Source organism: Carassius carassius, chromosome 1 (assembly GCF_963082965.1).
Source record: "Carassius carassius chromosome 1, fCarCar2.1, whole genome shotgun sequence".
Classification (NCBI taxonomy): domain Eukaryota; kingdom Metazoa; phylum Chordata; class Actinopteri; order Cypriniformes; family Cyprinidae; genus Carassius; species Carassius carassius.
The window spans coordinates 20431355-20458974 of record NC_081755.1 but is presented as its reverse complement, the minus strand read 5'-3'; the positions used below and the strand labels follow the sequence as shown (position 1 = coordinate 20458974).

Genomic DNA, 27620 nt, shown 5'->3' with positions numbered 1-27620 from the left:
TCTAAAAGATATACTAGTATAATTTCAGTAGGGACGTATACTGCCCATCACAATAAAATTATATTTTTCAAAACATACGAGAGCAATACTTCCATTTTTGCTCCTTTAAGGTGGGCTGTCCTTAAGAGAGTGACGCTGCGTTGAAAGTCATTGGTTGTGTCTCAAAACCTAATTATATCCTGCCTAATTAGCATTTATGAGTCTCATCAAGAAGCAGCATTTTTAGAATCCTCAGTAGTAGCGTTCGGAACGTTAAGTCTGATGCCCGCTTATTTTATTCGATCTGTTATTCATGCACTTGAGCTATTCATAATTTAACTGTCTTGTTTATTAAACAAATTCATCTTGTTGAAGTATGACTGGTTAAAAATACATTTTATTTATTGTAAGCGTTCGTCTTTTGGAACTGAGAGGCGCGTCCTAGAATTGCTGTCTATGTAGGCAGCTCAGTAGGATTGAAGACAGAGCCATTTGAGAGAGAGCGTCTGTGGCACATGGGCTTTATGAGATCGCTCGCTCAGAAGCGTTCTAAGGGACTAACGTTAATCTAATCCGCGTCGCACAGGCGTCAGCTCTTACCGTCAACAGCAGGCAATCATGACTATAGACGCGTCCGTTATCTTGACCGCACTTTTCTTTACAATTATTGCCATTATAGTTGCATCGGCGTTCCTGGCGAAGAAACCTGCGCAAAAGAAAGAGCAGAAACAGAGACAGCATGAGGAGAAATCAGAGCGGGTTACTGATTATCACCAGCCCATGGTAGAGCAGCCAGCTCCAGCTCCGAAACAGGATGTGATTATTGAAAAGAAAAGGGAAGAACCCGTCTCTGTCGTGGAAGCTGAAGTCATCCCCGTGCAACAAACACCTGTGCAGGTAAAGATGCGTCCTGTCCATTCCTGGCGTTTCCTCGACACTATTTTTGATTCGGTTTAGGGTCGGACTGACTGGCGTCTAATTTTGCGTGGCGTCGTGAGTGCAGCGTTTTTAAACACGGTTTGTCAAGTTTCAAACAAGTCCAGCTTTTTAAAATGTGTCTCCAATCCAGAGCAGCTCTGTTCCATGTTGTTGAGCGTTTTTCGACGCACGAGCTCGTATTGCGTAAAGTTTAATTAAGAGAGTCGTTCCATGATATTTTTCAATTGTTTGTCAAAATGTTGTCCACGTTGAAAATCGAAAAAAAAAAAAAAAAATAGATACCATTATAAAATGTTAATGGTTTTGTTGGTTATAATGGGACTTGTGTTGGTTTTAATGGACCCTGTGGGTCCATCAAAACACACTACAGAGAACCAATTTTAATTATTTTAATAGTTAAAAGTTGATGGTTTGTAATTGTATTTGTTGTTTTTCTTTCTTTCTTCCAGCTGGGTCTCCTGTGCGTCTGGTCTGAAAAATGAAAAAAAAAAGTCTCGTGCCATAAGCATCGCATTTTTTAATAGAGCAGATCGAAAAATTCAGTTTTTTGTACGCACATCTCTAAATTTGGGATGAAGTGGCAGCACTTGAACGCTGGCCAGGGTTTATCAAGGGTTCACAGCTGTTTGCTAAACGGTTTCCAGCAATACAAGAGATACAGAGAGCAAATATTGTCCTGTGGCCATTTATTTTAAAAATATACTTCAGAAACAGGGCTGATACACAAAGCAATCACTTAAAATAGGTACTTTAACATTCATCCCAAATAGAAACATGTTTGCTCCAGTGAAGGTGATAATTTACTAGTATATTTTTAATTCATGTTTGGAAAAACCCCTACACAACTGATGATCTTTTCAAAACCCTGAGGAGACGGAGGTCTAGGCGTAGAGTACAGAATGCTTCAAACATCATCCTAGTCAGAGTTCAGCAGGGTTTTTGACCTTTCATATGAGAACGCGTTTGGTCTCGTCTTAGAATGTGCTCGCCATAGCAGAACCCAGAGCTTTGGACGTGACAAACTCCAGGGTTCTTCTATATATGGAGTCAAACGTATATCCACTATACAGTGTATACCGTATAACATGCTGCTGTTGAGAGCTCAAGGAGTTTTGAGCACAGGTGTGTGTGACACTAGTGAGCACATGATCTTAAACGAATACTCCTGAGGAACTGATATTTACAAAAACAGAGGTGCTTAAAGGATCTTCAGAGTTCCAGTCTTACAAAACTGATATAATATTGTGACGCCATTTATTTCTCTCTCTGCTTGACTACTTGATGATCTTCAATACGTTTTGAGATCAATACAGTAACCAATTTTACAAGATCACTTTCTGATTAAAGTCCGTATTCTGGTTATGGCATTATTTTGGAAAGCAAACCTTTACATAATCCACAGATACTGGAATACTTCTGTATACAAATAATAAAAGTTTGTCCTCCTTGCTCCAATAATGTATTTTAACAGTAGCTTGACTTTCCCCACTTTTCTGTTTTTAATATCACCCACACTTACCTTTGTTTAGCCATGCATATGTTTAAATTAATGTTGGCTTATGGATATTGTAAATTAGGTATTTAAATGCCCCAGAATTCTGGCATGTATGACAGAATTTTAAAAACGGTAACATTTACTTTATCTGGTTTTGGCTCGTTCATACACTTACATAACATAATCGGAATATGATCAAATTCTGATTAATATTGGAATATTCTAGTATCCGAAAATTCTTCTTTCTTGATTTTGGTTCCATTTACTTTACGGAACCAATCAGTTTCACTTTACAGTTTATTTTAGTACTACTTACAAAGTTATAACTTATTATTTTTATTATTATTATTATCATCTATTCATTTCATAATATGTAACTGTGTATGTAACTCGTTCTCTAGCCTTTTCCAACCTCGTCTAACATATACAATTAGGTTCTCTTGTTTTACCACACTGTGTATCCTTGCTTTTTTTCTGAGCTCCATTCTCTTTGCTCAAAGAGGCAGAGGTAAAGGCTGAGGAGGAGATAGCTGTTGAGTCAAAAAAGGAAGAGTATGCTGCAGTCTCGCCTGTAATCGAGGAAGTTGATGTTGTTGAGGAACAGCCTGTGGTTGAACCTGAGGTCGTCCCCTTGCAAGAAACACCTGTCCAGGTAAGATGCCTGATATGTACTTGTTTCACAGCGTGTAAATGATGGCTTTGAGTGGCTTGAAGGTGTTTTGTCTTTGTCTGTGATCATGTGCACTCTTTATTAAATTGTTGGCCATTTTTCATAGACAGCCCACTATGATTAATTTTTACCACCAGTATTGCTGCAGTTATGAGTTATGATGACCTACAGCCAACAATAGATCAAGATAACTGGGCAAAGGAAATTTCATGATGTAGAGTCATCTCCCCAGCCATTCTGTCCTTCATTCCTTTTGATAGCTGTGAAGTTCCACACACGAGCAGGATTAGAACTAGTGTCACACCTTCTGCTCCAATCCTGTCCATTCAGTACTGCAGGAGACCCTCTGCTATCCATTACACGGTGTTATGTAACATGGCTTTTTTTTTTGCCTCCACTAGCCTGACTAAACCATTAGAGTGGTAAAATTATGGATCGAGCCAGGCCGAGTTTTGTATAATCTCATATAGCCAGACTTCAGACTAACCGCATGAAATCTGGTCTGCATTGCAGCTCATTCTGACCAAGAACCACACGCCACGTTTGTTTAGAAGCAAACGATTATGATTTCACTGCATGGCATATTTATCAGTGCATGTCTTCCATGCAGAAGCTTGGAATATATTGATGAGATATTACTCATTTAATGAGGCTATAAAGCATATTTACATAACCTGGTTCTTGGTTCCTGCTGAGTTTTTTTTTTTTACGCGCTCTAATCAAATACCTTGGGAAGTCGTGGCCTAATGGTTAGAGAGTCGGACTTGCAATCGAAGGGTTGTGAGTTCGAGTCTCGGGCCGGCAGGAATTGTGGGTGGGGGGAGTGCATGTACAGTGCTCTCTCCACCCTTAATACCATGACTTAGGTGCCCTTGAGCAAGGCATTGAACCCCCAACTGCTCACCGGGCGCCGCAGCATAAATGGCTCCCCACTGCTCCGGGTGTGTGTTCACGGTGTGTGTGTGTGTTCACTGCTTTGTGTGTGTGCACTTCAGATGGGTTAAATGCAGAGCACAAATTCTGAGTATGGGTCACCATACCTGGCTGAATGTCACTTCACTTACAAAAACACCAGCCCATAAATTTGGAGAGAGCTTGACGGAGCTTGCAAGAGTTTGACGGAGACCCAATTTCATACTTTTACTGCACATTAAAAGAACACACTTGATGTAAAAGAAGTACTTTGAAGTGGATGAGCACCACTGGCAGTGGATGCACTAATCGTTAAAGCACTACATATTGGGATTAAGGCCTTAGATTAACTGGATCAGGTGTGTTTGGTTGGAGGTGAAACTGAACTCTGCAGGAAGGAAGATCTCAAGGGGCAAGGTTGAGACTTGTTTGATTGGTTTCTAGGGAAGAAATAAACCTTGGATTGTGTTTGTTACTCATGGGGCGGTTCTCCAATAGATGTGTGACTTTGGATGAGAGCTGGAAGATGGATCATCTCCAGCAGACTATTTAACTGTAAAGTATGATTATTAATGTAATTAATTAATTAAAATTGTACCAGACTTTGTTGATAGTCAAAAGTTTGTTTCTCTTTAATTGTTTCTCTCATTTAATTTGGACATTTGTCACATTTGTAAGTAAAATGGGTTGAGAATGCCATTCCATGTTGACTTTAAACCCTGTAACCCCCGTGGTCCCCCGTGATTTTTGGCTCTGTGACATTTAGACATGTTGGCATTGTATGATTCCTTCTTTGGCACTTTTAGAACCTCCCCCTGTCTCCCTCAAGACATGAGATAATTTCTAGAAAGAATGGCTTGAATTTCACCATTCTTTGCATTGAGCCTTATGGATCGACTTCAGGTTTAGAAAGTGTTACGGTTCCTTCATGACTCTACATTGTTTATCTGCTATTTCTTCCTCCTAATCAGATTTCTTTGTTCGGCTTTTGGATGGTAAACCAATCCCACAGAGTGTGCAGTGTGTTCTAGTCTCTGGACCAGTTAAAGGAATTAAAAAGGAATTTGTCCAAAAATGACCATTACTTTGAATACAACGGAACAGTATCCAAAGTGAAGCGTAGCCTATGACCTGAATCACTCTAGCTTCAGGGGCTGGTTAATTGCGTCAATTTTCGGTTTATCTTTCTTCCCAGTTCCTGGTCGCTCTCTTTCTCCCAACTCTCAGCTCCTCAAGTTTCTTTTGTTTGGAGTTTTATATTCCTTACATAGCAATGTGTGTCCAGAGGGAAAACCTCAGAGGAAAGCTGTACCAATCTGCTCTGAGGTGCCGCCAACAAGAATTTAACACCAGCAAAAGAAAAAAAAAGAAAGTTTTCCGAACATAACATGTGAATGAGGGGCTGAACTGCAGGGTTAATTTAAAAATGAAGACTTCAGCGTTGAATATGAGCATCTGAAACAGGCGAGCGCTCAAGAACATTCCTCAACACTTTGTTTCTGTCTCCATGCCAGTCAGGCGCCTAACAGCAGTCTGCTGTGGAATCCGTCCGTCTGCCTGCTGATTGGTCAGGCTTTCCTCTGACTTTGCTGGTTTGGAATTTTGGCCTGTTACTGTTAACTTCCTTTTCAGTGATCTGTGCAAACATGGGCATGATTGATTTCCTCTAGGTTAAGAGTTTAACTGAAACCAGTATCCTAAAACTGTGACCGGTTGTTCTGGGACGTTAATGTTTCACATTCTCAATGAACCGCGTACATGAACATTTGTTTGAAGAATTCTGGAAAAATATAGGAAATTAAGGTTCATTAGCACACATTTTAAATCTTTTTTTTTTTGGTAACATTGGATAAATGGGAAGGTTAGTTTGAGGTGTACAGTCTAGAGTAGGTGTTGACTGTTGTATTTGACTCTATTAACATATGCAGCCAATATTCCAAATAACCTTCTAACTTATTGGAAGCTAAATTTAAAGCTAAAAGTGGTCAATTCCAGTTCAAAATGGGTTCCAAATCAATGAGCTGCTTTCCTTAGACCGCATTGTAAGCATCATATTCATGCTTCCATCATCTTCCAAAAGATTAGCAATATAATAATAAACGTCATATATAATTTGCAGGGAGTACAACCCCATGATGCATTATGAGTTCAGTTAAAAAAAATCCAAGTAGAAATGCTGATTGTAAAAGCATTCCAAAGAGTATAGCTAAGTGATGGTAGATTAAAAAAAAACAAAAAACTTTTGGAAACTGAATGAAATGTTTTGAAGCACTTAAAATCTCACACACTGGACAAAACTGTGTAAATACAATATGAACTCAACCCAAGGCAATGCGAGGCAACAACACAGTCAGCTTTTGTCGCCGATAGGTCTTTGATGTTGGTTTGGTGTCACAGCCTCTCGAAGGCAGTAGTCATTAAGGTTTAGAAACACATCTACAGTCACACAAGCCCTTTCAGTCACAAGTGGTGATGTCTCTTAACTAAACAATGGTGCAGTGCAGTATAGTTATGCTAGTAGGCAGACACTGACTGTGTATGATGGCTTTGGCCTTATGACACAATGGCCTTTTTGTGAGAATTCAGAGTAGAGCTGAAGGGTTTGTGGTGAATTTCATTCAGTGTAAATGCTTTCTGTAAATGAATGAAACAATGAGAGCTTTTTCCAGTCGAGATGCTTTGGCCCACTGCATCGAATAAGATGTCAAACCATTCAAAATTATTATAATAGGCCTTACATCTTTATTTTCTTGGTAGAGATCTGGAAATTAGGAAGTGATGAACATGTAAATAAGGTCTTTATGTGAATTACTGCTATTTACAGGGGGAAAAAATATTTTTGACAAGTATCCTGCACATCAACTCAAGTAAAGCAGAATTTATGTTGCTGTGTCTGTCAGAATTATGCATTTAATATATTTTTGACAGTTTAATTTAAGTTTATTATATATATATGTGACTCCAGGGACAAGTAAAAAGCATTAATCCTCTGTAAATCCTCTTAGGATCTGTCTTAGGATCTAAGGTGATATGTCAGATTTTGCATCACATGTATTCTCACCCTGACCTCCATATGTAGTGGCATCAAATATAGATTCTTCATCATCCACTGAGAGAGGATCTGAGATGACAGTTAAGCCTGAGATGGCATCGTATGCCCCCAGACATCCTCACAGGTTGTCCACGCTTTCTAAGAGCATCAGGGGCTAATGGACTATTGGCAGTCATCACGGCAAGCAGGAATCCGTCTCAAGCTGCCCTAATTCCCTCAGCGCCTTTGATGTGTTTATGTCTGAGGACAGAGAGCTGTGTGACATTAGGTCTTCTTTTTGGATTAAAAAACATTGAACTGTTGATACCATGTAGTCAAATTTAGTTCTAGCTTTAATTGTGTTATAAAATGGCACAATTGTAAAATCAGGTTCTGTTGTCTATAGTGTTAAAATGTTTGCTCTAAATTACAACACAATGGTTTCCCAGTCTTCTGTAAAATGAAAAATTTTTTTTTAGAAAAGTGAAATTTAGTGCAATATATGCTATATTGAGAAAAGTATTGTCCATCAATAGTCAACTGTAAGTGGTATTGGAAAGTGGAAGTGTTTCAGAACCGCAGCAACTCAGTCCACAAAAAACCCTGTAAAGCAATGGTCTCAATATCAATTTCTGGAAGCCCACAGCTCTGCACAGTTTTGCTCCTACCCTAATAAAACACACCTGATCCAACTAATCAAGGTTTTAGGATCACTATAAACTTCCAAGCAGGTGTGATTTGGAGCTAAACTGTGTGCAGAGCTGTGGCCCTCCAGGAATTGAGTTTGAGACCAACGATGTAAAGTCCATAGCTGAAGTTACAAACATCCACTGGCATTAATATCAGCGCAAAACTGTGCAGCAAGAGCATAATGGAATTGGTTTCTGTGGCCGAGGAGCTGCTTACAAGCCTCACATCACCAAGTGTCATGCCAAGCATCGGATAGAGTGATGTAAAGTAGGGCTGCACGATTAATCAAAATTAAATCGCGATCACAATTAGGCAAAAGCTGTGATTGTCATCATGCATATCTTTCGATGTAGCACAGTTTTGTGATCAGTAGTAAGCCTCCATCTGAAGAATGTAGTTACTAATGTGGTTTTGGGTTGAATTGATCACTGTGGTACGTCTGGTTCAAACAAGATGGTCTTCACTTTAGAACACAAAGGGAGTGTGGTTGTATCCAGATCCAACTCTTCCCACCTTACATTTACCTAAACCTACCCTTCTCCAACCCCAATCCCTAAACCCACCCATCTTCACCTAGAAATGAAGAAAACTCTCATGAACTCTACAGACTCATACCAACAACTGATGATTCTTATGATGCATTATTCAGCACATTCTAGCATACTCCATATTTAGGGGGCAATAACCACATTCATTGAATAGTTCAATACTCGGCAAGAAAAACCGTACTAATATAACCCTTTGGAAGAGTCACTGTTGGTGTAATGGTCAGTCGTCCCAATACTTTTGTCCATATAGTGTACATTGCAGTGCCTCGAAGACGCTCATACTATAATGCCCAGACTTTGATGGATTATAGTTCTATTGTCTCACTGTAAGCAACACTAAAAATGTGTATATTATGTACCATTGGTGAAGTTTGGTTATTGACCTTTTTGCATTTGATTCAACTCTGGAATCCAGTAGCAGAAGCTCTTTCAGCTGTTTGTCAGTGGGATTTAAGGGTTACTTCACACTGACTCTCACACACACTGTTTGTGTGAGATGGAATGCACCATCTGCTGGTGGTCAGCGGATGCCAGCATTCTTGAAGTGATAAAGTTTGGTTTCAGAGAAGGAATAGAGTTGCTATTCTGGTAGCAGCTGTCTTGACACGTGGATAATGCACAAAAATGCTCTGGACCCAAGCCATCTAAGAAACTGCATAGCAATGGTCTTGTAACAAATATAGAAGAATAGTGGTTTTCTGTTAGTATTGCTGTCATTATTATTGCGATTCTCTTTCTCCAGCTTGTTGTTGCCATTGTGACCCCTAATCTAATAATGGAACAAATCTACAGTTAATCCTACATTTAACCTCCCTGGATAACCTTAATCCCTACAGACTCCAATTCAATCCAGTCTCCACCTTGCTCTTGTATGGTGTAATGTGGTGCTGTAGCACGATTGAGGCTATGTCACAGATGATGATAGTATGAGGAATAAGTATTGGTTTCCAAAATCAAATTCATTCTGCTGATTTTCCACCCTTGTATAAGGCTGCAGATACGAGCTGGCTACTAAAAGGATTAATGAACTGATATTTCCAGCACTTACATTGATTGTATCTGAAATCTATGACGTTGTTCTTTTTGCCCACTAGCCTCTAATCCCTAACCACCATGAATGGTCAGGAAGTCCCTTGGTGGCTGGAAGGCTTGTGCACCTGTTTCTCGCAGGCCTTTGGAAGTGCATGGAAGCTGTCGGGTTGAGAGCTTTCATGACTGGCAGAAGCAGTGAAGTGGGGTTGGATGAGGGTTAGTCAGAAGAAGCAGAAGCTTTGTCCTCTTGTCATGGACAGGTGTGTGTTTAGGCAGAAGAAGGAGGATGACAGACTGCAGATGACAACTGTCACGCAGGCACTCTGCACTAGCCACATGGGGAATAAAGCTCTGCAGAACGTGCTGCTGGCTACAGAGTAAAAATTTTTAATTTACTGGTTCTTTATGCAATGTATGAATGGGATTTTTAGTTTGGTTTCTTTTGAGTTTTGTTTGGGACTCTGTTCTGGGCATTGGTTTGTTTTAGGTTTTGTTTTGTGTTGTGTTATGGGTTTTGCTTTTTTCCCGGGGTTTGTTTTTAGTTTTGTTCAGGGTTTGGGCTTTTGTCTGGGGTTTTGGCCTGGACCTTGAATTATTCTGGGTTTTGCTTTGGGGTTTGTTTTGTTCTGAGTTTTTGGGTTTGTTCTAGCCCTTGGTTTGTTCTGGATTTTGATTTTTCTATTATTTGTTTTGTTTTTCATTCTCGGCCTTTGTTTGTTCTCGGTTTTTGTCCTAGGATTTGTTTTGGGGTTTGTTCAAGGCTTTGAATTATTCTGGGATTTAAGTTTTGTTTTGTTCTGGGTTTGTTCTAGCCCTGGGATTGTTCTGGATTTTTGGTTTTGTTCTGGTTTTTGTCCTGGGTTTTGTTTTAGGATTTTTGTTCTGGATTTGATTTGTTTTGTTGGTTATTTATTTATTTGTTTCTGGGTTCTGTCTTGTCATGTTTCATTCTTTCTGATGTCTGGCATCATAAACAAGTTTTTCTACATAAAGAAATCCAAGCATTATCTTGTCAGAAAAAAAAAATCTCACTACAAATCATTAATGAATAAACATTGGATAAATTCAAGATAATTGTCTTCCTTCCCCCCACCCTCCCGAGCCACATCAATGTCCCTATTAACCTGAATTCAGCAAATCTTATTTTTTTCAGCATTATCAGCTGCATTTTAAATGAGCTTAAATGACTGTTTTTATTTTGTCTCCACGTTCATTTTGTCTACAGGCAGCTCCAGAGCCTGAGCCTGAGCAAGTACCCGCACCAGTAGAAGAACCAGTGCCTGAACCAGTGAAGGAGTCTGTCCCAGACCCCGAACCAGTCCCCGAGGTGCCCATCCCTGAACCAGCATCTGAACTCACCCCAGAACCAGATTCTGTTCCAACTCCTGAACTGGTGCCTGCACCCATCACAGAGCCAGCGTCCGCACCAGCCCCTGAAGCAGCGCCTCTGCCTGTCCCTGAGACCTCACCAGTTGCCCAATCTCTTCCAGAGGTCCTAGAGAATAATGGTATGGAAGCATCAGCACTCCGCAGCAAGTTTAAAAGTACTAGTAGTACTAGTAGTGTAGTACTATTTTTGAGTACAGTCCTGCCAAAGCATGTACAAGTAACCCTGTGAAGAATGCTAGGTAACACTGTTTTAATTTGTGTCCTTGTTACACATTAAATATACTTACTATAGTAGTAATAGTAAATTAGTAAACCAGTAATTAGTAAACCAGTAATAGTAAATAGTAAACAAGCCCTAATCCAAAAAGCTATAGTAAGTATGTGTAGTTAATTTATATTACTCGGCACTTAAAAGTATAATTACACTTTAACAAGGAAACTTAAAATAAAGTGTGGTCAAATGTTGCTGACACCTCTCACTGATTCGGTGTAGGACTATATTTCAAATTATTTGTTCATTTAATGACTAATAATATTTATTTTCATTATTTTTTTATTTCCTGTAGATTTTTGTTCCAGGATTATTATAGTTATTATAGTAGTATATGAAATTAAATTAAAACCATTAAAACAAAATAACATTTTCTCTACTTTAAAATAAACATGAACATAAACATGTGAAATCAAATAAAGTATAAAAAACGTGTGTATGTATATGTATATGTATATGTATATGTATATGTATATGTATATGTATATATATATATATATATATATATATATATATATATATATATATATTTTATTAGGTAGTAGGCAAAACCAAAATAAATGTAATATATTTTACAAAATGCATAAAATAATAAAAATGAAAATAATAGAATATAATATAGAAAATTATGATTTTTTTTTTTAGCCATTATTTCTAAATAAGAGTCACATTCTGACAGGTAATTCATTTACATTTTTACTTTTCTCATGCACTGAGCTAGTTTGTTGGATCATGGCTCCTTTCTTCAGTCTTTAATTCTCTTCTGGTTCATGTCTGCCTGTGGCTCTCTGAGCTGCAGGTTTCATTGTGCTCCATATGAGCGAGTGTTTTGAGAGCAGGGCTGTGAGTGCTGGCGAAGATAAACACTCACAGGACGACCCACTCAAGCACACCGGAGCTTTGTGCTCTGCGGCTGTAAACCGATGCCCGTGTGTAAGTGGGTCCCGGTCACACACTTCCTCTGTTCTCCCAGAGCTACACTGGCCTCTAGGTTACGGATAATGCTGTGTTTACATCCAGACATCAGTTGGTGTGCTCAGATATAACCCTTGTTTGCAGAACACCAGTGACATGTCAGTTAATGAATTATAACAGCAACAGAGCTGGTTTCAGCAGCAGGTGCCACAGATATTAAGTGTGTGTGTGTGTGTGTGAAATAGGTTTCAGCCACCAACAGCATGTGCAAAACAGCCTTTATCCTTGATTTAATATAAAGACTTCCTAGCTGTCGGTGCCAATGACTTGACAGGCCTGCAAGTGGATTAGACCTGGGAGGATGATAATCTGGGTTAGGAACAGGGCGCAGTGTCACGGAAGGTTTTCTGCCCTTCCTGAGTTGTTGTCTGATCCGTCAGTATAATACAGACACCTTCATACTGATCGAACACCTGCTTTTTATATCCAGATCAAGTGAGGTCCTCTATAGACGAGAGACAGAAGTATTTGACCAACATTTGAAGTGACAGGTGACAGAAATCATTCTTGTATGATTTGCTGTTCAAGAATTAGTTTAGATTTTTTTATGTTGTGCTGCTATTAAAGGTTTCTTTTTAACAAAAATAAAAACTTTTTATAGCAGCGTAGAAGTCCACTTAATCACTTTTCATCAGGTAAGTTATATCTGATCTCATGTCTTTCAGATGTAGCAGCTGCTTTACTGACAGATGAGCTCGAGACCCCCGCAGTAGTGTCCGGTAACAGGAGGATGACCAAGGAGGAGATGGAAGAGGAGCAGAGGTCAGTATTTCAGTCTTCTTCAATCAATCCACTGAAGCAATAGCATCTCCGAAACACACACAGCAGTGAAATCCACATTTCACGGTTTTGTATTTCATATAAATCTAGAATTGCTTGAATTGAACAGCATGTGAAGTGTGTATGTGATGTATTTGAAGCCTCCCCTCTGAAGGATGCAGAATGATGCTCTTTAGTGACTCTACAGTGCTCAGGTTTTTGATGGGGAATCGCTTAGTTTATATAAAAAGATCCCGGTGTTGTATGCTGTAGTTTGGGGAATGTCCAGTATATCTGTTGTCAGAGGAAAATTCTTGGTAATCCTCCTCATAATTTTGGGCCATTTGTAGCCATGTAATGCACAGCCCACCTCCACCCACTCCAGCACTCACTGTGAGTGTTTGGATAAGGAGGGTGAGATGATCAAATAGTGCTCATATCTGTGGCAGACTGTCAGGGGCACTCGCGGGGGCTCAAGGTTTGACTGTTTTTAGTCGTTTTACACCAATCCGCGCGAACGGGAAAGGTTTTGATAACGTTGTTATCTGGATGCAAAACTTTTCTGTTGTCGTGTAAACCTCGTGTTACTTTGTAACTACATGTCAACCAGCTGTCATTAGAGTATTTATAGACTAGAATAAACGATAGTAGAATATGATATGTACTTTGTAGTCAGTAGAGTGTCTGATGAACATCAAAATAAAGTTTTGGCAGATATGAAGCAGAAGGAATACTAATACTCTAAAGAAAGTAAGAGCTCAAGAGAAGACTTCTTCCGAATTTCATTAAATGTTTATCGAAATGACTCAAACAAATCTAAATAAACCATTTCAATCCATAAATAAAATAATGTCAGCATTGCTTAGTAATTTCTTATACACTAGTCCATAGTTTGCTTGAGTCCACAAGCTTAAAAAAAATCCGAGAGCTCTGTGAACCTCCATAGACACCAACACAACTGACACGATCAACTTCCATAAAGATAGTAAGAGCATTGGTAAAACGGTCCATGTGACTTCAGTGGATTAACCGTAAGAATAATATTTGTGCGTGAAGAAAACAAAAATAACTTTTTTTCAACAATTCCTCTCCTCTGCTTCATCCATACAAGTTTTGCTCCATTCTTGATGTTAAAAAAGGCATTTACGTGAAAATAATGGTCAGATACATGGCTGCAGTTTACGAAAGCAGAACTGAAGGTATCGTAGGTGGATTCTTGACGAAAAATGGAGTACACTCTGTCTGCTTTCTCACAACTGGGCATGTAAATGTAGATGATTTCTACAGTTCCCATTTGCAGAAGTCACTGTGTGTAGCTAGATTACCAAGCTGACTCAATAGTCCGAGACCTACAGTAATGGTCTGTACATGATGTCCTCTGCTCCTGCCCTTTATCTTTGCAGGATAGAGTTCACAAATGACTTTACAGCTCTTTAAACAACACCAGGCAGTATGCCTGTGTCAGAACACTGGTAAGGTATCATTTACTTCAGTTTGACCCCGACACCCCCCACAGTCTCACCCCCTCGGCCTCCCCCATCATCACCATGTGCTGACACTCAGGGTGTAGCGTGAATATCTTCCCTTCCACTCACTTTCCTCATTCAGCGACAATTCTTGAGTTACAGTAACAGTTCACCCAGAAATACAGTTCTGTCATGTACTCACCCTGTTGTTTCAAACCCATCTGAACTGTAATTATTTATTTGTAAAGTCACAATTTATTTATATTTATCTGCAAAATGTATGTATTTATTTGTTAGCCACAATTGATTAATTTATTCATTTAAGTCATAATGTATGTATGTATGTATGTATGTAGTTTATCACAATTTATTTATTATGAAGTCAATTATTTGTTTAGTCACTATTTGTTTTATTTATAGTCAATACGCATTTATTTTTAAACTTTTTTTTATTTGTAAACCGTTAAGTCAATTTATTTTGTAATGTAACTTATTTGTAAATCACAATTTATTTGTATTTGTAAAGTCAATTTTCATTTGTTTATTTAAAAATTCACAATTTATAGTCTGTTTTGTAAAGTTGCTGTTTGTTTTTTGTTTTGTTTGTTGTTTTGAGTTTTTGTCCTTTTTGAGCGATCCACTTGAGAAGCTTGTACATTCTACCAAACATCTGTTTTTGTGTTCCATGAATAAAAGAGTAAAATGTGATGTGAGAGTGAGTAAATATTGACAGAATGATCATTTTTGGGTGATCTACCCCTTTAACACTGTGATCCAGCTGCTTCATAGTGTTTTAGATCACTGTGTCTTCTGCACATTATGTGTTAAATATCATGGACCAGTGGACAGTCCAGTAGTCTCAACTTAAACTCTTGATCTCTCTATTATGGGATGTGTACACAAAGCTGAGTGGCCACATGTGTTCTGCATCTTTCTAAAAGGCCCCAGAGCTCAAGGGATTCATTGTGACACATACACACACAGCTCCCAAATACAGGTCACTGAACACACATTAAAGGAGTGTGTGTGTGTTATGTGCATTACAGGTTTATTATATAGAATATTATTATTATAGCCATTCTGATGTGTAATTACATTTGCAAGTCAGAAGAATTTCGATGGAGAACACATGATGCTGCTTTGAATATTAAGCAAAGTAATATCAAAATAATGTATAGCTTTTATATACTTTATCTTTATTAAAGGGGTGCATTAATAATCATGTATTTGGACATCTAAGCCAATTAAAAATGTCTGAGTGTCACTTTTCAATTACTAGTGCAAGTGTCTGTTTATTAGTATTGTTACAGTTTATGGTTCTAAATTGTTAGCTTATGTTGATTGTCAGTGAAGAGATGTGAAAAGAATGCAGTGAAGACCAAAAATGCTCCCATGGTATTTGACCTTATGTTTTGTTTTTAATCCAGATGCAGTGGCTTTCAAACATTTTTTGGATGTGATTTTGGCGGCCAAATACTTCTTGCTTTACTTTGCATTTACATCCATTCAATCAAAAAAAAAAGTTAAATGATACTGTCAAAAAATAGCATGCAGTGAATTGTACATATCAGGGTGAGACAAATAATATTTTAAGAATTGATCCCTTTTGGTTATTGAGTTTATCAGTTGAATTAGATGCTCTTCACAGGACACATACATTTTTTGCGTAAAACACAATTGATAATTTGACTTTTTATACCTATTTAATCCCTGATATGTAGAATATAATACAAGTTCACTTACAGTTATGCGTTTGGCAGATACTTCTATCTAAATAGACTTGCACTGCATTCAAAGTATACATGTTATGACGTTATGCTTTCACTTGGAAATGAACACACATTCTCTGTGTTGCTAAAGCTGCGCACTACTGTTTGAACTGCAGGAAAGATCCTTTGAGCACAACACTGTCAAAACTACAAACATCTATCAAACCAAAAAGTTTAATTAAAGTGAAGTACCATTCAATATCATTGGGATGAGACTTCAAGTTTTGTTTTCTGGTTTTAGACTTCCTGTATGTGTATTAGAGGTCTCCACGGCCCTTACCTGAGATCGTCTGACCTGACCCGACATGACCCGAGCAGCACAGTTAAATTTAGAGCTCAAACCCAAAATGTTTTGAACGAGTAGCCAATTTGAAAAAAAATTCTGTATTTCAGGATTGCATTTCATTAACAAGATTGCAATTCATTAAACATTAACTCGAACCCGACCCGTAAGTATTTCTGGTAGCAGATCTCGAATTTGTATTTTTGCATGTGTATTTGCTCCATTGTTGTGCTCTGCATTGGGAACAAAGAGTAGTCCATATAAAGGGGGCAAACATCAATATGACTGATGACTGACCTTTTGCCATCATAATATCATCAAGATGTGACCTGACCTTAATTATATCCAGATGTGACCTCTGACCTCATTAATATCCAGATGTGATCTCTGACCTCAGTAATATCCAGATGTGACCTCTGACCTCAGTAATATCCAGATGTGACCTCTGACCTCCGTAATATCCAGATGTGACCTCTGACCTCATAAAAATATCCAGATGTGACCTCTGACTTCAATAATATCCAGATATCAGCAATTCCGACGACCTCTGACCTCCGGGAGAGAAATATGTTTGTACAATTCCTGCCAGTGACAAGCCAGAAATGAAGGAATGTTTTTGAACCTTTAATGCACTCCCACATTATATATATATATATATATATATATATATCTCTCTTTCTCTCTCTCTCTCTCTCTCTCTCTCTCTCTCTCTCTCTCTCTCTCCTATGTGAGAAAAAGTATGTAGTAATTATCAATATTAGAATAAGTAAAAGAATAGACATAAACAATTTTAAGAGACAAAGGCATATCACAATACACACATGTTTGCTTGTCTATCTAAAGGGGACACTCCCCAGACTTTTTTTTTTTTTTTTAATCCACAGATAATTATATTGACTTTTGGCCCCCTATATGGACTACTGCAAGTGTTTTTACAAAAATATTAAAGAATAAAAATGTTTCCAAAAGCAGTGATCCCCTTAGATTTTATTTATTTTTCCCCACAAAGAATCTTTCAGTAAATCTTTTTTTGAGAACCTTTTCCCACTATTAAAGACCCTCTCAGCTGTCTATGGATATTAATGATTCTTCGTTAAAAACATAGATGCCAATAAAGTACCTTTTATTTCTATAAAGTGTATTATATTATTTTTATACAATAAGGTCCACATATACTGTTAGTTAGGTCATATCATAGTATTTGATGACTATTTTTCCACCCTCTCTGATCCTTTGAAATAAAGTAGGCATCATTGATGTGTAAATGTGGCCAGTCATGTGTTGATACATTCAGTTTTCTATTGTACATCCAGCTCCTTTATCCCAAAAGATCAAAGAAAATGAAATCCTCATGATGTCACCATGAGCATTTTTATTAGTCACAGTAGCACATGCATCAAATCATGTGAAATTGCCGGAGCACCGAGCCAAACTGACTAAATGATTGCATGAAAACAAATGTGTTTGGTAGGGCACTTTACTAACATGACTACAAGCATCTTTCCCGAATCTTTCCATGACTCTGAGCTTCAGTTTAAGTGTTGCATGACTAACACACTCTTCCAAGCCTTTAAAAAGTAACACCAAAACACCAGAGCTGCTAACGGTGAGTGACAAGCTCCTTCATCTGTTCCACTAATCAATATATTCATCTTGTTTTACTTGCTCCTAACCGGTCTAAGAAGTAGATGAGTTTGTTCATCATCAGAACAGATTTGGAGAAATGTAGCATTACTTTATTTGTTCACCAGGGGATCTTCTGCAGTAAATGGGTGCCATCAGAATGAGAGTTCAAACCCCTGATAAAAACATCACAATAGTCCACAAGTAATCCTCCAGTGAAAAAAGTAATCTCATCTGAATGAAGAGAGAAATATGCACAAATCATGCATATTTACAAGCACCATTTACAAGCAAAGACAGTTGTTATTACAGAATTAGGAGAGATATTTTGGCCAGAAGCGTCAGTTTAAAGTTAAAATGCCTTATTGATGGATTTGCTTCTTGCAAACACACAGCTTTTCACTTCACAAGTCAAGTTACTTGAGGATTATGATGATTAATAGTTAATGTTTCTCGGGGGTTTTGCTAGTGTGAATTCATGCATCTGTGTTTGTGTGTAGAGGGACTGTGTGTTCCTGGATACTTTCAGATGAATAGTTTGAGGCCATGGCTTTATAATACTGAATAATGTTGTTTTTATTTTTCAGAGATGCTGAGTAAGCAGAAGTCAGAGCATGGGGGGAAAAATGCTCCATATAATGAACATTGAGGACCTTTGAGGAGTGACTTCTTTGTGCTTTTATTCTTGTTTTCCTCTTTGTTTTCGGCCTGTGAATACCTTCTTAAAGCAGAATGCCAAAGAACATAAGATTATCCCTTTTTTACAGCTATATACAACTGTGGCCCTTAGACTATGAAAAGCCTATTAGAACACTGTTATAGTTTACATACAGTTCATTTGGTGTACAATTCAGAAACTCTTTTGCAAAAGAAATGGAGGGAACTTCTTTCTTAGATCTGAATATGGAATTCAGAAATGGAGATTTCTAAGTGACACAAAATACTCTTCTGCCTTTGAGCATCATGTGTCCTTGAGTCAGCCAATCAGCATTCAGTCTCACATTCTGCCCACCCTGCTCTTCTGAAATATAATTGCACCCTCTTGTGGACTTGCACTGCAGATGAAATGTAAAAGCATGTGGATTTTTATTGTTGTTATTGGATGTTAAGTAAAAAAATAAGGTGAATCTAATCAAATACAAAAGAGAGACATTTCATACCAGAATCATAAGAGAATGGATTTGTTTGCATTAAAAAAAGGAAAATTTTACTCTCATAAATATGGTGATGCATTTAATTACTGGTTATACAACAAACACTACCACGTTTACCATTTTTTTTTCTGCAATTTTGTAAAGAGAATATAATTTAGATTTTTCAAAGAAATGCGACTTTGATAGGGTTTTGTGAGATTCACTCTAATGGCTTTTGTAAAATCAATAAAGAGCTGAATTGACCGTTGTGGCATTATTTCTTCTGATACACCATACTTAACCCAAAGAAACAAATATAATTTTCTATTTAATTTCCTTCAATTAAATGGGCATGAATGAAACCTTTGTCATTTACACATCTTCATCTATTTGTTAAACATAAAAGATGATATTTTGAATATTGTTGGTAACCAGTTGCTGACTTTGGGTGGTAGCTATAGTATTTTTAATACAGAAGTTAATGACTAGCACCAACTGTTTGGTTCCCAACATTAATGTCTTATGTAAAAAAAAAAAAAAAAAAAGTCACACAGGTTTGGAACAAATTGAGGGTGAGTAAATGACAGAATTTTCATTTTTGGGTGAACTATTCCTTTCAGTCGTTTTTGAACTGAACTGAAGCCTTTGTGTGATTTTTCTTCATGCTGTTGTGTTTGTGTTGTAGGGTACAGCAGGAGCAGCTGGCTGCCATCTTCAGACTGCTCCGAGAGAATCAGGACACGTTTGGAGAGATGACAGAGGGAGAAGTGGAGGAACAGCTCAAACTTTACTCGCTTTAGTCTGACCACACGCACACCGTTTCACACCACATGGGCTTCTCACACTGCGCTTGAACCCGAGTCAACATCTGTAGCACTGTTTAAATTGACTATACTGTACCTACTGTTATGCTTGGGGCCACACACACTCCAGCTCTTTATAAAAGTAATTGTTGGATTAAGGGTTGAGCGGGATTTAATGCTTGTCATTTGGAAAGAGGTTCTCGTTCAACCCTAAAATGTAAGAGTAAAAAGCCTAGCTTGAACTCTGCATGATCACTGTGTAAAACTCTGATATACAGATAGCTACTATAGTGTCCTCATGGCCATATCAGATGAACTTTTTACTCATTTTCTAGTTTTTTAGTGTGTGGATGGGAAATGCATGAACTAATTCTAATCTACTATAAAATTCATACTGCATTTTCAAAATAAGTCACTGATGCATTTTCTATCTAGATTGTTATTACTCTTCTTGTTTGGTTCTGTTAATTTGAAGAAAAATATATATATTAAAATCTAATATGTATTTCCTGTTAAATTTTTTTTCCTGTCTTTGAAACTGAAACTTCTGACATAAACACAGTAAATACAACAAACTTTTTCATATAGTTTTTAGGTTCAAGAGAGAGCTCTCTCCTGAATGTCCCATCTATTTAACCAGGTTAAAAGTGGAATAGATGGGACATTCAGGAAAAAATTATTGTCATCCCTTTAAGACAGTGTTGTGAAATTGTTCATTAACGATGTGCTAATTTTTACAATCTAAAAGAAGATGTGGGTAAATTATTATATACAGGGGAAACTAGGCTAAATTGCAGACAAAGGATTTTTCTTCACTTTTTTTTTAAAGAGAAGAGAAAACTGCATTTGGTAAAAAGAAAAGTTTCACATTCAAACGAGGCAATGAGAACCAAAAACCCTAAGCGTTTAAAGTTAGTGGAAAATGTTTCTGAAGTAATATTGTTTATACACGTGCACATCAGCTACAGTTTAAAGACGGCGAAAGCATTTGAACGTTATTTTTGTGATTGGCTACATGTCATGTTAAAATGGCAAAGCGTGTTTTCATCTGGCGCTAGAAAGTGAAGAAAAACGTAGGTTGATTAATTTCAAACAATGAACTTTATTGAAACTGTATGTGCTTTATGGGAACACGCCCACTTCTCTCGTCACCGTGTACCGCCCAGACTGTTAGCGGATCATAAACGTTTGTTTCGGGAACGTGACCCTTTGTTCCCATCAGCTGAAGACCGACTCGGCGAAACACCGCTACCTGTACATCACCAGAGCTAAAATGGCTGACAAACTTAAAGGTATGTATTATTTCTTTATACACGTTAGACATTGTAAGAGTAGTCTACATCTTCTGCCTCGGTCTGAATAAAATGTAATTCTAAAAGTCGGTTCTATTCGTGCTACACGGGGGGTTTTCTGTTCGCAGTTGAGGAGGCTCGAAACGGTGAAGAAAACACAGCTCCTGGTAAGTTATTCACACATTTTCTCGCGGCGTTTGGAAAGTAGGCTTAACTCTCACTGTATGCTTGTTTTTTTTTTACTTTCCCCCCCATAGACCATCCCCTGGAAATGAAAAATTTAGGCGCATATTTATATATATAAAAAAAGTAAAATGTAATTTATAAGATTTTTTAAAAAGTTTTTTTTGCTAGGTTTCTAAATATCCCTGCTTAATATTGTAGGCCTGTTTATTGTGTTTATATATACAACTAGTCTATATATATATATATATATATATATATATATATATATATATATATATATATATTAATATTGTTAGACTTACCATCCTGTGAAGGAGCAGCCAAAACACAAGCCACGACATTTTACATTGATTTAAATGCCAGAGACACACAGTGTAACCAAAATACCAATATTAACCAGAACTTTATTGCAGAACTTTATGTTACAAACAGGTCTAAAACAGCTTATTTTGAATTGTCAGTGCTTTACTCTTTCTGGCTGGTCATTCAAACAGACAAGGGGGATAAAATATACATGCTTACATCCATCTACATTACATAACAGTGTAAACACCATAAGGTAAACAATTCCATAATCACTTGGCATAGATGGCTGTATTAATTGATTGCAAAGCTGCTCTGAATCCGCAAGCGTGTAAAATGCTCAGCAGTAATGTGTTTATACTTTGAAATGTTACATTTTTTTGATGAAATCGATGCCCTTTTTGAAGTTTTATAATGAAATTGGTTTATAGGAGCTATGATTTTTGTACTAATCAGGTTACTAATTAAAATAAAGTTGAGTTTTATTATGAAAATAGTGCCAAAGTGAGTAAAAACTGTAAGAGTCTTCAGTATTTCAGGCTTAAAACCACGTGGCTCTCAAACACAGAAGAGCAATAGTCGAACGGGGGTGCTGTCTGACACCAGACACACACACAGCACTGTTTTATGACACATGGGACACAGGAGATTTCATGCTGTGCAAGAAAACGAGATGGGGGAGTCTGGCTCTTTGAACTCTACGATCCTTCACATCTGGAGATTTTATGCCCCATTCATGGAATTTGTGGGCAAAACAAAGATCAGTGAAAAAAGTCAAATGATGTTAGCCATTTTATTTCTTAATAAAGGGTTTAATTTATGGGTGTATAGAAGAATACATCTATGTGCAAATGCATTCAGTTTAGTATCTAAAATTTAATACATTAAATATATATTTTTCTGACTGGCTGAAGTTAAAACATTAGAAAGTTACAAAACATCACAGGTTCAGGTTGCATTTTTAATTAAGGTCATGATTCAGATAAGAACAGTTCATTAAATATAACTGTGAGGCTCATTTATTTTAGACAACACAAAGTCTATTTTGTGGTAACATGAAAGAGATGCATTAAATATGTATCTTGTATTTAAGATGGGTCACAAGACAGTAGTAGACTTAAATGTAGAACTTCAATCAGTGTCGAAAATTAAAATAAAAAAAGTTACACCAGATTGTCAAATTAGTAACAATTTTAATCAGAGTAATTTATTTTTAAAAAAGTGTTTTGGTGGGATGCTCAGTTGTGGGAAAACAAGTAATATATTTATATGTAAATATATACTATAGTAGTCAACATTTCAATTGGATCAAAACCTTTCATCAAAGTTGTCCTAAAACCAAAACAATACCTGTTCTTGTCTTAGGACAACTTTGATTTTTGGTCAACTTCAAATGTTGACTACTGTATAAATTAAAAGACATTTCTTTTAAATGTATAGCAGAGTAACGATAAGGTGAACAAGAAAGGCTATTAAAAATCTTTAATTGCGCAAAAGTATTTTGATATTAAAGGCTCCAAATACAAAGCGGCACAAATTGACACAATTTAGAAATTGCACGAAACTCCAACAAGATAAGTTCCTTTTATGCAAAGATTTATCTTTATTTTTTCAGATCAAGTATAACATTAGAAACGATTAATCATGTTGGAGAGTGTTTCACCGTTTTGACTGTCATAACCAAACATGATGCGCAGTTTGAATGCTGAATGTACCTCACATTATTAAACTCTTAAATGGCTTCAGAACAATATAATATAAATAATATATAGTGCAAACTTTATTGTGCTTTATAATGTTTATGTGGCTTTCGTGGGGCTTAATAATAACACAGAATAGTATATGCACTATATCGGATTTGGATCGGTCTCGTCTGACCAAATCCCCGTTCCAGCAGAAAATGACAGTATCGAAGCGATACCGATACTGAATATTGGATCGTGCATCCCTAATAATTACAATGTTACAAGGCCACCTTAAAAAGAAATTTCAAATAAGATCTCTCATAGTTTTTTGGTTTGATTTTCTTGTGCAATTTTAAAGTGATTTTTTTTTAATTATTAATCAAAAAGGGGTAATTGCAGCATTCAAAACTTCAAGATGTTTCACAATCACTTATCAATGAGAAGCTGCTGATCAGATACAGTATGGTTTTAGTTAAAAAAAAAATTAAGTTATTACTGTTTTATAAAACCCAGAATGTGAAAAATCGTATATAGTTTTTGAATGAGTAAGCTAAACAAGAGGCTTTTTCTGTTTTCAGTTGACGAGGCTCATCTTCTAACAAATGGCGAAGAGCATACAACTCAAGGTCAGCTTGTTACACCATCAGGTGTCCAATCGTCATACGCACCTGATAAAACAGCAGCTCCAGATAACTTCATAACGGAGGCATCAGTATCTTTGAGTGCCAGTAACAGTAGGTCAGAGCCCTCTGACCAAGGCTTAGCAGAAACCCAGAGTCCTAACGTATGCAAAGCATCCACCTTGAGATGTGGGGAAAAGCGTCCGAGGGAATCAGAAGACCCCTCTGATGTTCCTGTGAAACGCCGTGTGAGAGCATCGGAAGATAGCAGGAAAGAATGTATGTAATAATCATCCGTGGTGATTGTGTATTTAAATTGTAGCATGCTGCTAATACAAATGAATCTTCCATTTCACAGCTGTACCCAACTATGACGCAAGATGTGCTGAGCTGTGGATCGATGGTGAAACGGCTGCTTGTGAGGCTTATGAGTCCTCAAAGTCCGCCCAACGTCAACGTGCTGTTCGACAACATGCCAATGGTAGCGACTTTTTACGTCTCATTCAAACTAAATTGGCAGCCTGTTTTCTACCCATAGCAAAGATGCTTCGTTTGAGTATGGAGCAGAGCAGAGCTGACTTCGCTGGGGTTATAAGTACAATTAATGCAATGCAAAGGGATACCAGACAGTTGACTAATGAAGTACGTAATATGCGAGTGGAAGGAAGACAGATTTTAGATACAATCTCTCTTATGAATGAAAGAATGAGCGTCATTCAAAGGCTTGCACTGGACTTGCAAGAAGTGTTGACTACTAGAAGATGAGGGTCTGTTTGTTATAGCATACTGATTCATGTCCAAGCCTAGTTTTGCTACACAGCTTTTCCTTTTTTGATATACTTGAGTGATTTTTTTTTAATTCTTGTTTATTGTATCACTTTCCTGTGTTATTTTTTTTTACTTTTAAATAAACAATTTCAAAATGCCCACTTTATTCTTGATCTTGTGTTGTACTGAGATTTCTAAACCTTAAAACATAAATAGTGCATTAAGTGTAGTAAACTGAAATGGTCACACAATTTAGCATAATTATTAGTAAAATATAACAATTTCATACATGACAATATTTCTAATTTAAGAGACAGAGCTGATTTTTTTTCTGGTGTCACTAATGCCCTGTGATGGGGTAGCAGAGGTCCAAACAAGTCCTTTCTGATAGGGCTGCACAATTAATTGAAAATAAATCTCAAAGGCAATAAATTGAGATTAGGCAGAAGCAGCGATTGTCGTGTATCTTTCAGTGAAGCACGGTTCTGTGATCAGCAGTAAATCTCCATCCAAATGCCAGAGGGTGCAAAGAAGAAATCCAGGAAATGCCCATCACTGCAGCTGAATAAACAGAAGATCTAACTGCTTTCATTGATTCTACGTGACTAATAAACTCAAGACTACGGCAATATATGGAACTACATCTGAGTTGTTCTTATTATAATTTTCATCACAGTTAAGTATATTTATTTATGGTGAAATGCTAATCGACATGGCCTGCTTAGAATAGAATGAAATACTGTTTGTCTTGATGAAAAAATTAGATGAAATTTTCACACTGAAAGAGACGTGCCAGGCGTTGCAGCTAAACTGAATAAAAGCAGAATGAACTGATGGAACGCTAAGAAAAAAAAAAACAATAAATAAAATGTATGAATGATGCAGAGCTAATTGACATCATTTATTATAGTACATAAACTATAAATTATATTTTCTACCTTATTCTGTGCAGGAAATTAAAATAATAGCTAATAAAATGTAGTATATAAAACAATCATAAAATTGCCATTAGGAAAAAAAAATATCGATTACAAGTGATTGATTATTGTCGAGCGGTATATTTGATTACTTACAGCAAATTAAAAGTAATAAAAATTCTTTGTCAAAAAAAAGTCAAAATTATAATTATGATTAAACATAGGCTACATACATAAAATGATTTCTGTCACTTCTGAAATGATGGCTACGCCCCTGGTGTGACAAAATGTTAATTTATACATGATATTTTTAAAGCTCTTTTAAAAAAAAAAAAAATCTTGCCATACATACAATTATACGTACGCCTGTCACGGCTTACGCTGCTGGAAGGAACACGGAGCCGAGGGATAAACGAAACAAGGATTTATTAAATTATACATAGGCAAGGTAAGTAACAAATAACAGGTGGCAAGTGGCAAGTGGCAAGTGGCAAGTAACAAGTGGACAAGTAGACAGGTTGACAAGTAGACGAGTAGACCCGACAAAACAGAACAGAAAGGACAAGGCTTTTATACAAAGGATAATGGGGAAACACAGGTGGATGGAATGACTAAATTAACAGGGACATGGAACACATGCGGAAATGACTAGACACACCTGGGAACTAATCAAACCACATAGAGACAGAAACTGGGTCACAGGGGCAAAAACACACAAAATGAGTCCAGGTGTGTGACAGTACTCCCCCCTCCCGGTAGGTGCGTCCTCGCACCGTAGAAACAAACAAAGGGAGGCCAGCAGACAGGGACCACAGAGGAAGGAGCCAGGGAGGAGATGACGGAGGGAGGAGCCAGGGAGGAGACAGGAAGGATCTGAAGCAGGAGGCACGCAGCAGGACCCAGGCCACAGCCATAACGGCCCAAGGTGGGGCCGACGGAGGAAGGAGCCATGGAGGAGGAATGGTCACCGACTCCAGGGACTCGACCCACGGCAACGGAGCAAGTGGAGGAGGAGCCCGAGGCGGAGAGCCGAAGAGCCAGGGTGACGGGGAGGAGCCGGAGGTCCTAGGCGGAACTGATGGCTCTGGTGACTGACGCGGCGATGTGGATCCGGAAGGCCGCGGTGAGGCCAGAATGACCGAGGACTGAGGTGTAGCCGAGGGGATGAAGGAGCCTGACGGAGCCGGAGGGACGGAGGGATGAGGCGAAGCCGGAGGAGTGGAGTCCCGAGGCATAGGATGGACGACGCCAGACCAAGGCGGAGCCGGAGGGACGAGGGAGCCAGGCAGAGCCTGCGGACTGCCGGGCCACGGCGGAGAGGAAGGAGCTAGGAGCCATGGTGGAGCCGACGGGTCAACGGGCCGAGGCGGAGTCCAGGCCTCAGAGGCTGGAGGCGGAGGTGAGGGAGACGCCGACCAAGGCGTCGCTGGAGGATGGCGGTCCCGCTGAGCTCGCACCACAATGATGGTAGGCTGAGGGCGAGCAGAGGGGCAGCCAGACGACAGCGGAGGAGGAGGCAGGAGTGGGTGGGAATTTTGGAGGAGCAGGCATTGGAGTAAGCTCTGGGGCTGGAGCCCTTCCTGGGCTTAACGGAGGATCAGGAGCCCGTCCTGGGCTTAACGGAGGATCAGGAGCCCGTCCTGGGCTTAACGGGGGTTCAGGAGCCCGTCCTGGGCTTAACGGGGGTTCAGGAGCCCGTCCTCGGCTTAACGGGGGATCAGGAGCCCGTCCTGGGCTTAACGGGGGATCAGGAGCCCGTCCTGGGCTTAAAGGAGGATCAGGAGCCCGTCCTGGGCTTACAGGAGGATCAGGAGCCCGTCCTGGGCTTAACAGGGGAACAGGAGCCCGTCCTGGGCTTAACGGGGAATCAGGAGCCCTTCCTGGGCTTAACAGAGGATCAGGAGCCCGTCCTGGGCTTAACGGAAGATCAGGAGCCCTTCCTGGGCTTAACAGAGGATCAGGAGCCTGTCCTGGGCTTACAGGAGGATCAGGAGCCCGTCCTGGGCTTAACGGGGGAACAGGAGCCCGTCCTGGGCTTAACGGGGAATCAGGAGCCCGTCCTGGGCTTAACGGGGAATCAGG

At 38.5% G+C, this 27620-nt stretch overlaps 2 protein-coding genes across 6 annotated transcripts; both read left to right on the top strand.

The window, feature by feature from the left end:
- Positions 1 to 274: 274 nt before the first annotated feature.
- Positions 275 to 20124, top strand: si:ch73-366l1.5 (FILIA-N KH-like domain-containing protein). Of its 5 annotated transcripts, none has more exons than XM_059550589.1 (6): positions 277 to 876; positions 2916 to 3065; positions 10522 to 10804; positions 12597 to 12693; positions 14094 to 14162; positions 19650 to 19762. In XM_059550589.1, the coding sequence occupies exons 1-5, from the start codon at positions 598 to 600 to the stop codon at positions 14125 to 14127; spliced, it is 843 nt and encodes a 280-aa protein (XP_059406572.1). In that variant the 5' UTR covers positions 277 to 597; the 3' UTR covers positions 14128 to 14162; positions 19650 to 19762. The 5 variants fall into 5 exon arrangements, with proteins under 5 accessions (XP_059406555.1, XP_059406572.1, XP_059406563.1 ...); XM_059550580.1 differs by lacking the exon at positions 19650 to 19762 and adding an exon at positions 18419 to 19225; XM_059550597.1 differs by lacking the exon at positions 19650 to 19762 and adding an exon at positions 16167 to 16212.
- A 613-nt stretch (positions 20125 to 20737) lies between these two features.
- Positions 20738 to 24779, top strand: LOC132109892 (uncharacterized). Its single transcript, XM_059516375.1, has 4 exons — positions 20738 to 21059; positions 21188 to 21226; positions 23812 to 24132; positions 24212 to 24779. Exons 1-4 carry the CDS (start codon positions 21041 to 21043, stop codon positions 24616 to 24618), a joined length of 786 nt encoding a protein of 261 aa, XP_059372358.1. The 5' UTR covers positions 20738 to 21040; the 3' UTR covers positions 24619 to 24779.
- The last annotated feature ends 2841 nt before the right edge of the window (positions 24780 to 27620 follow it).

Coding starts and splice junctions, on each gene's coding strand:
- si:ch73-366l1.5 (XM_059550572.1), top strand. CDS start 598: ATGACTATAGACGCGTCCGTTATCTTGACCGCACTTTTCTTTACAATT. Junction 3,066..10,521: donor TGCAAGAAACACCTGTCCAG/GTAAGATGCCTG, acceptor TTTTGTCTACAG/GCAGCTCCAGAGCCTGAGCC. Junction 10,805..12,596: donor AGAGGTCCTAGAGAATAATG/GTATGGAAGCAT, acceptor CATGTCTTTCAG/ATGTAGCAGCTGCTTTACTG.
- LOC132109892 (XM_059516375.1), top strand. Junction 21,227..23,811: donor TGAAGAAAACACAGCTCCTG/GTAAGTTATTCA, acceptor TTCTGTTTTCAG/TTGACGAGGCTCATCTTCTA. Junction 24,133..24,211: donor GGAAGATAGCAGGAAAGAAT/GTATGTAATAAT, acceptor TCCATTTCACAG/CTGTACCCAACTATGACGCA.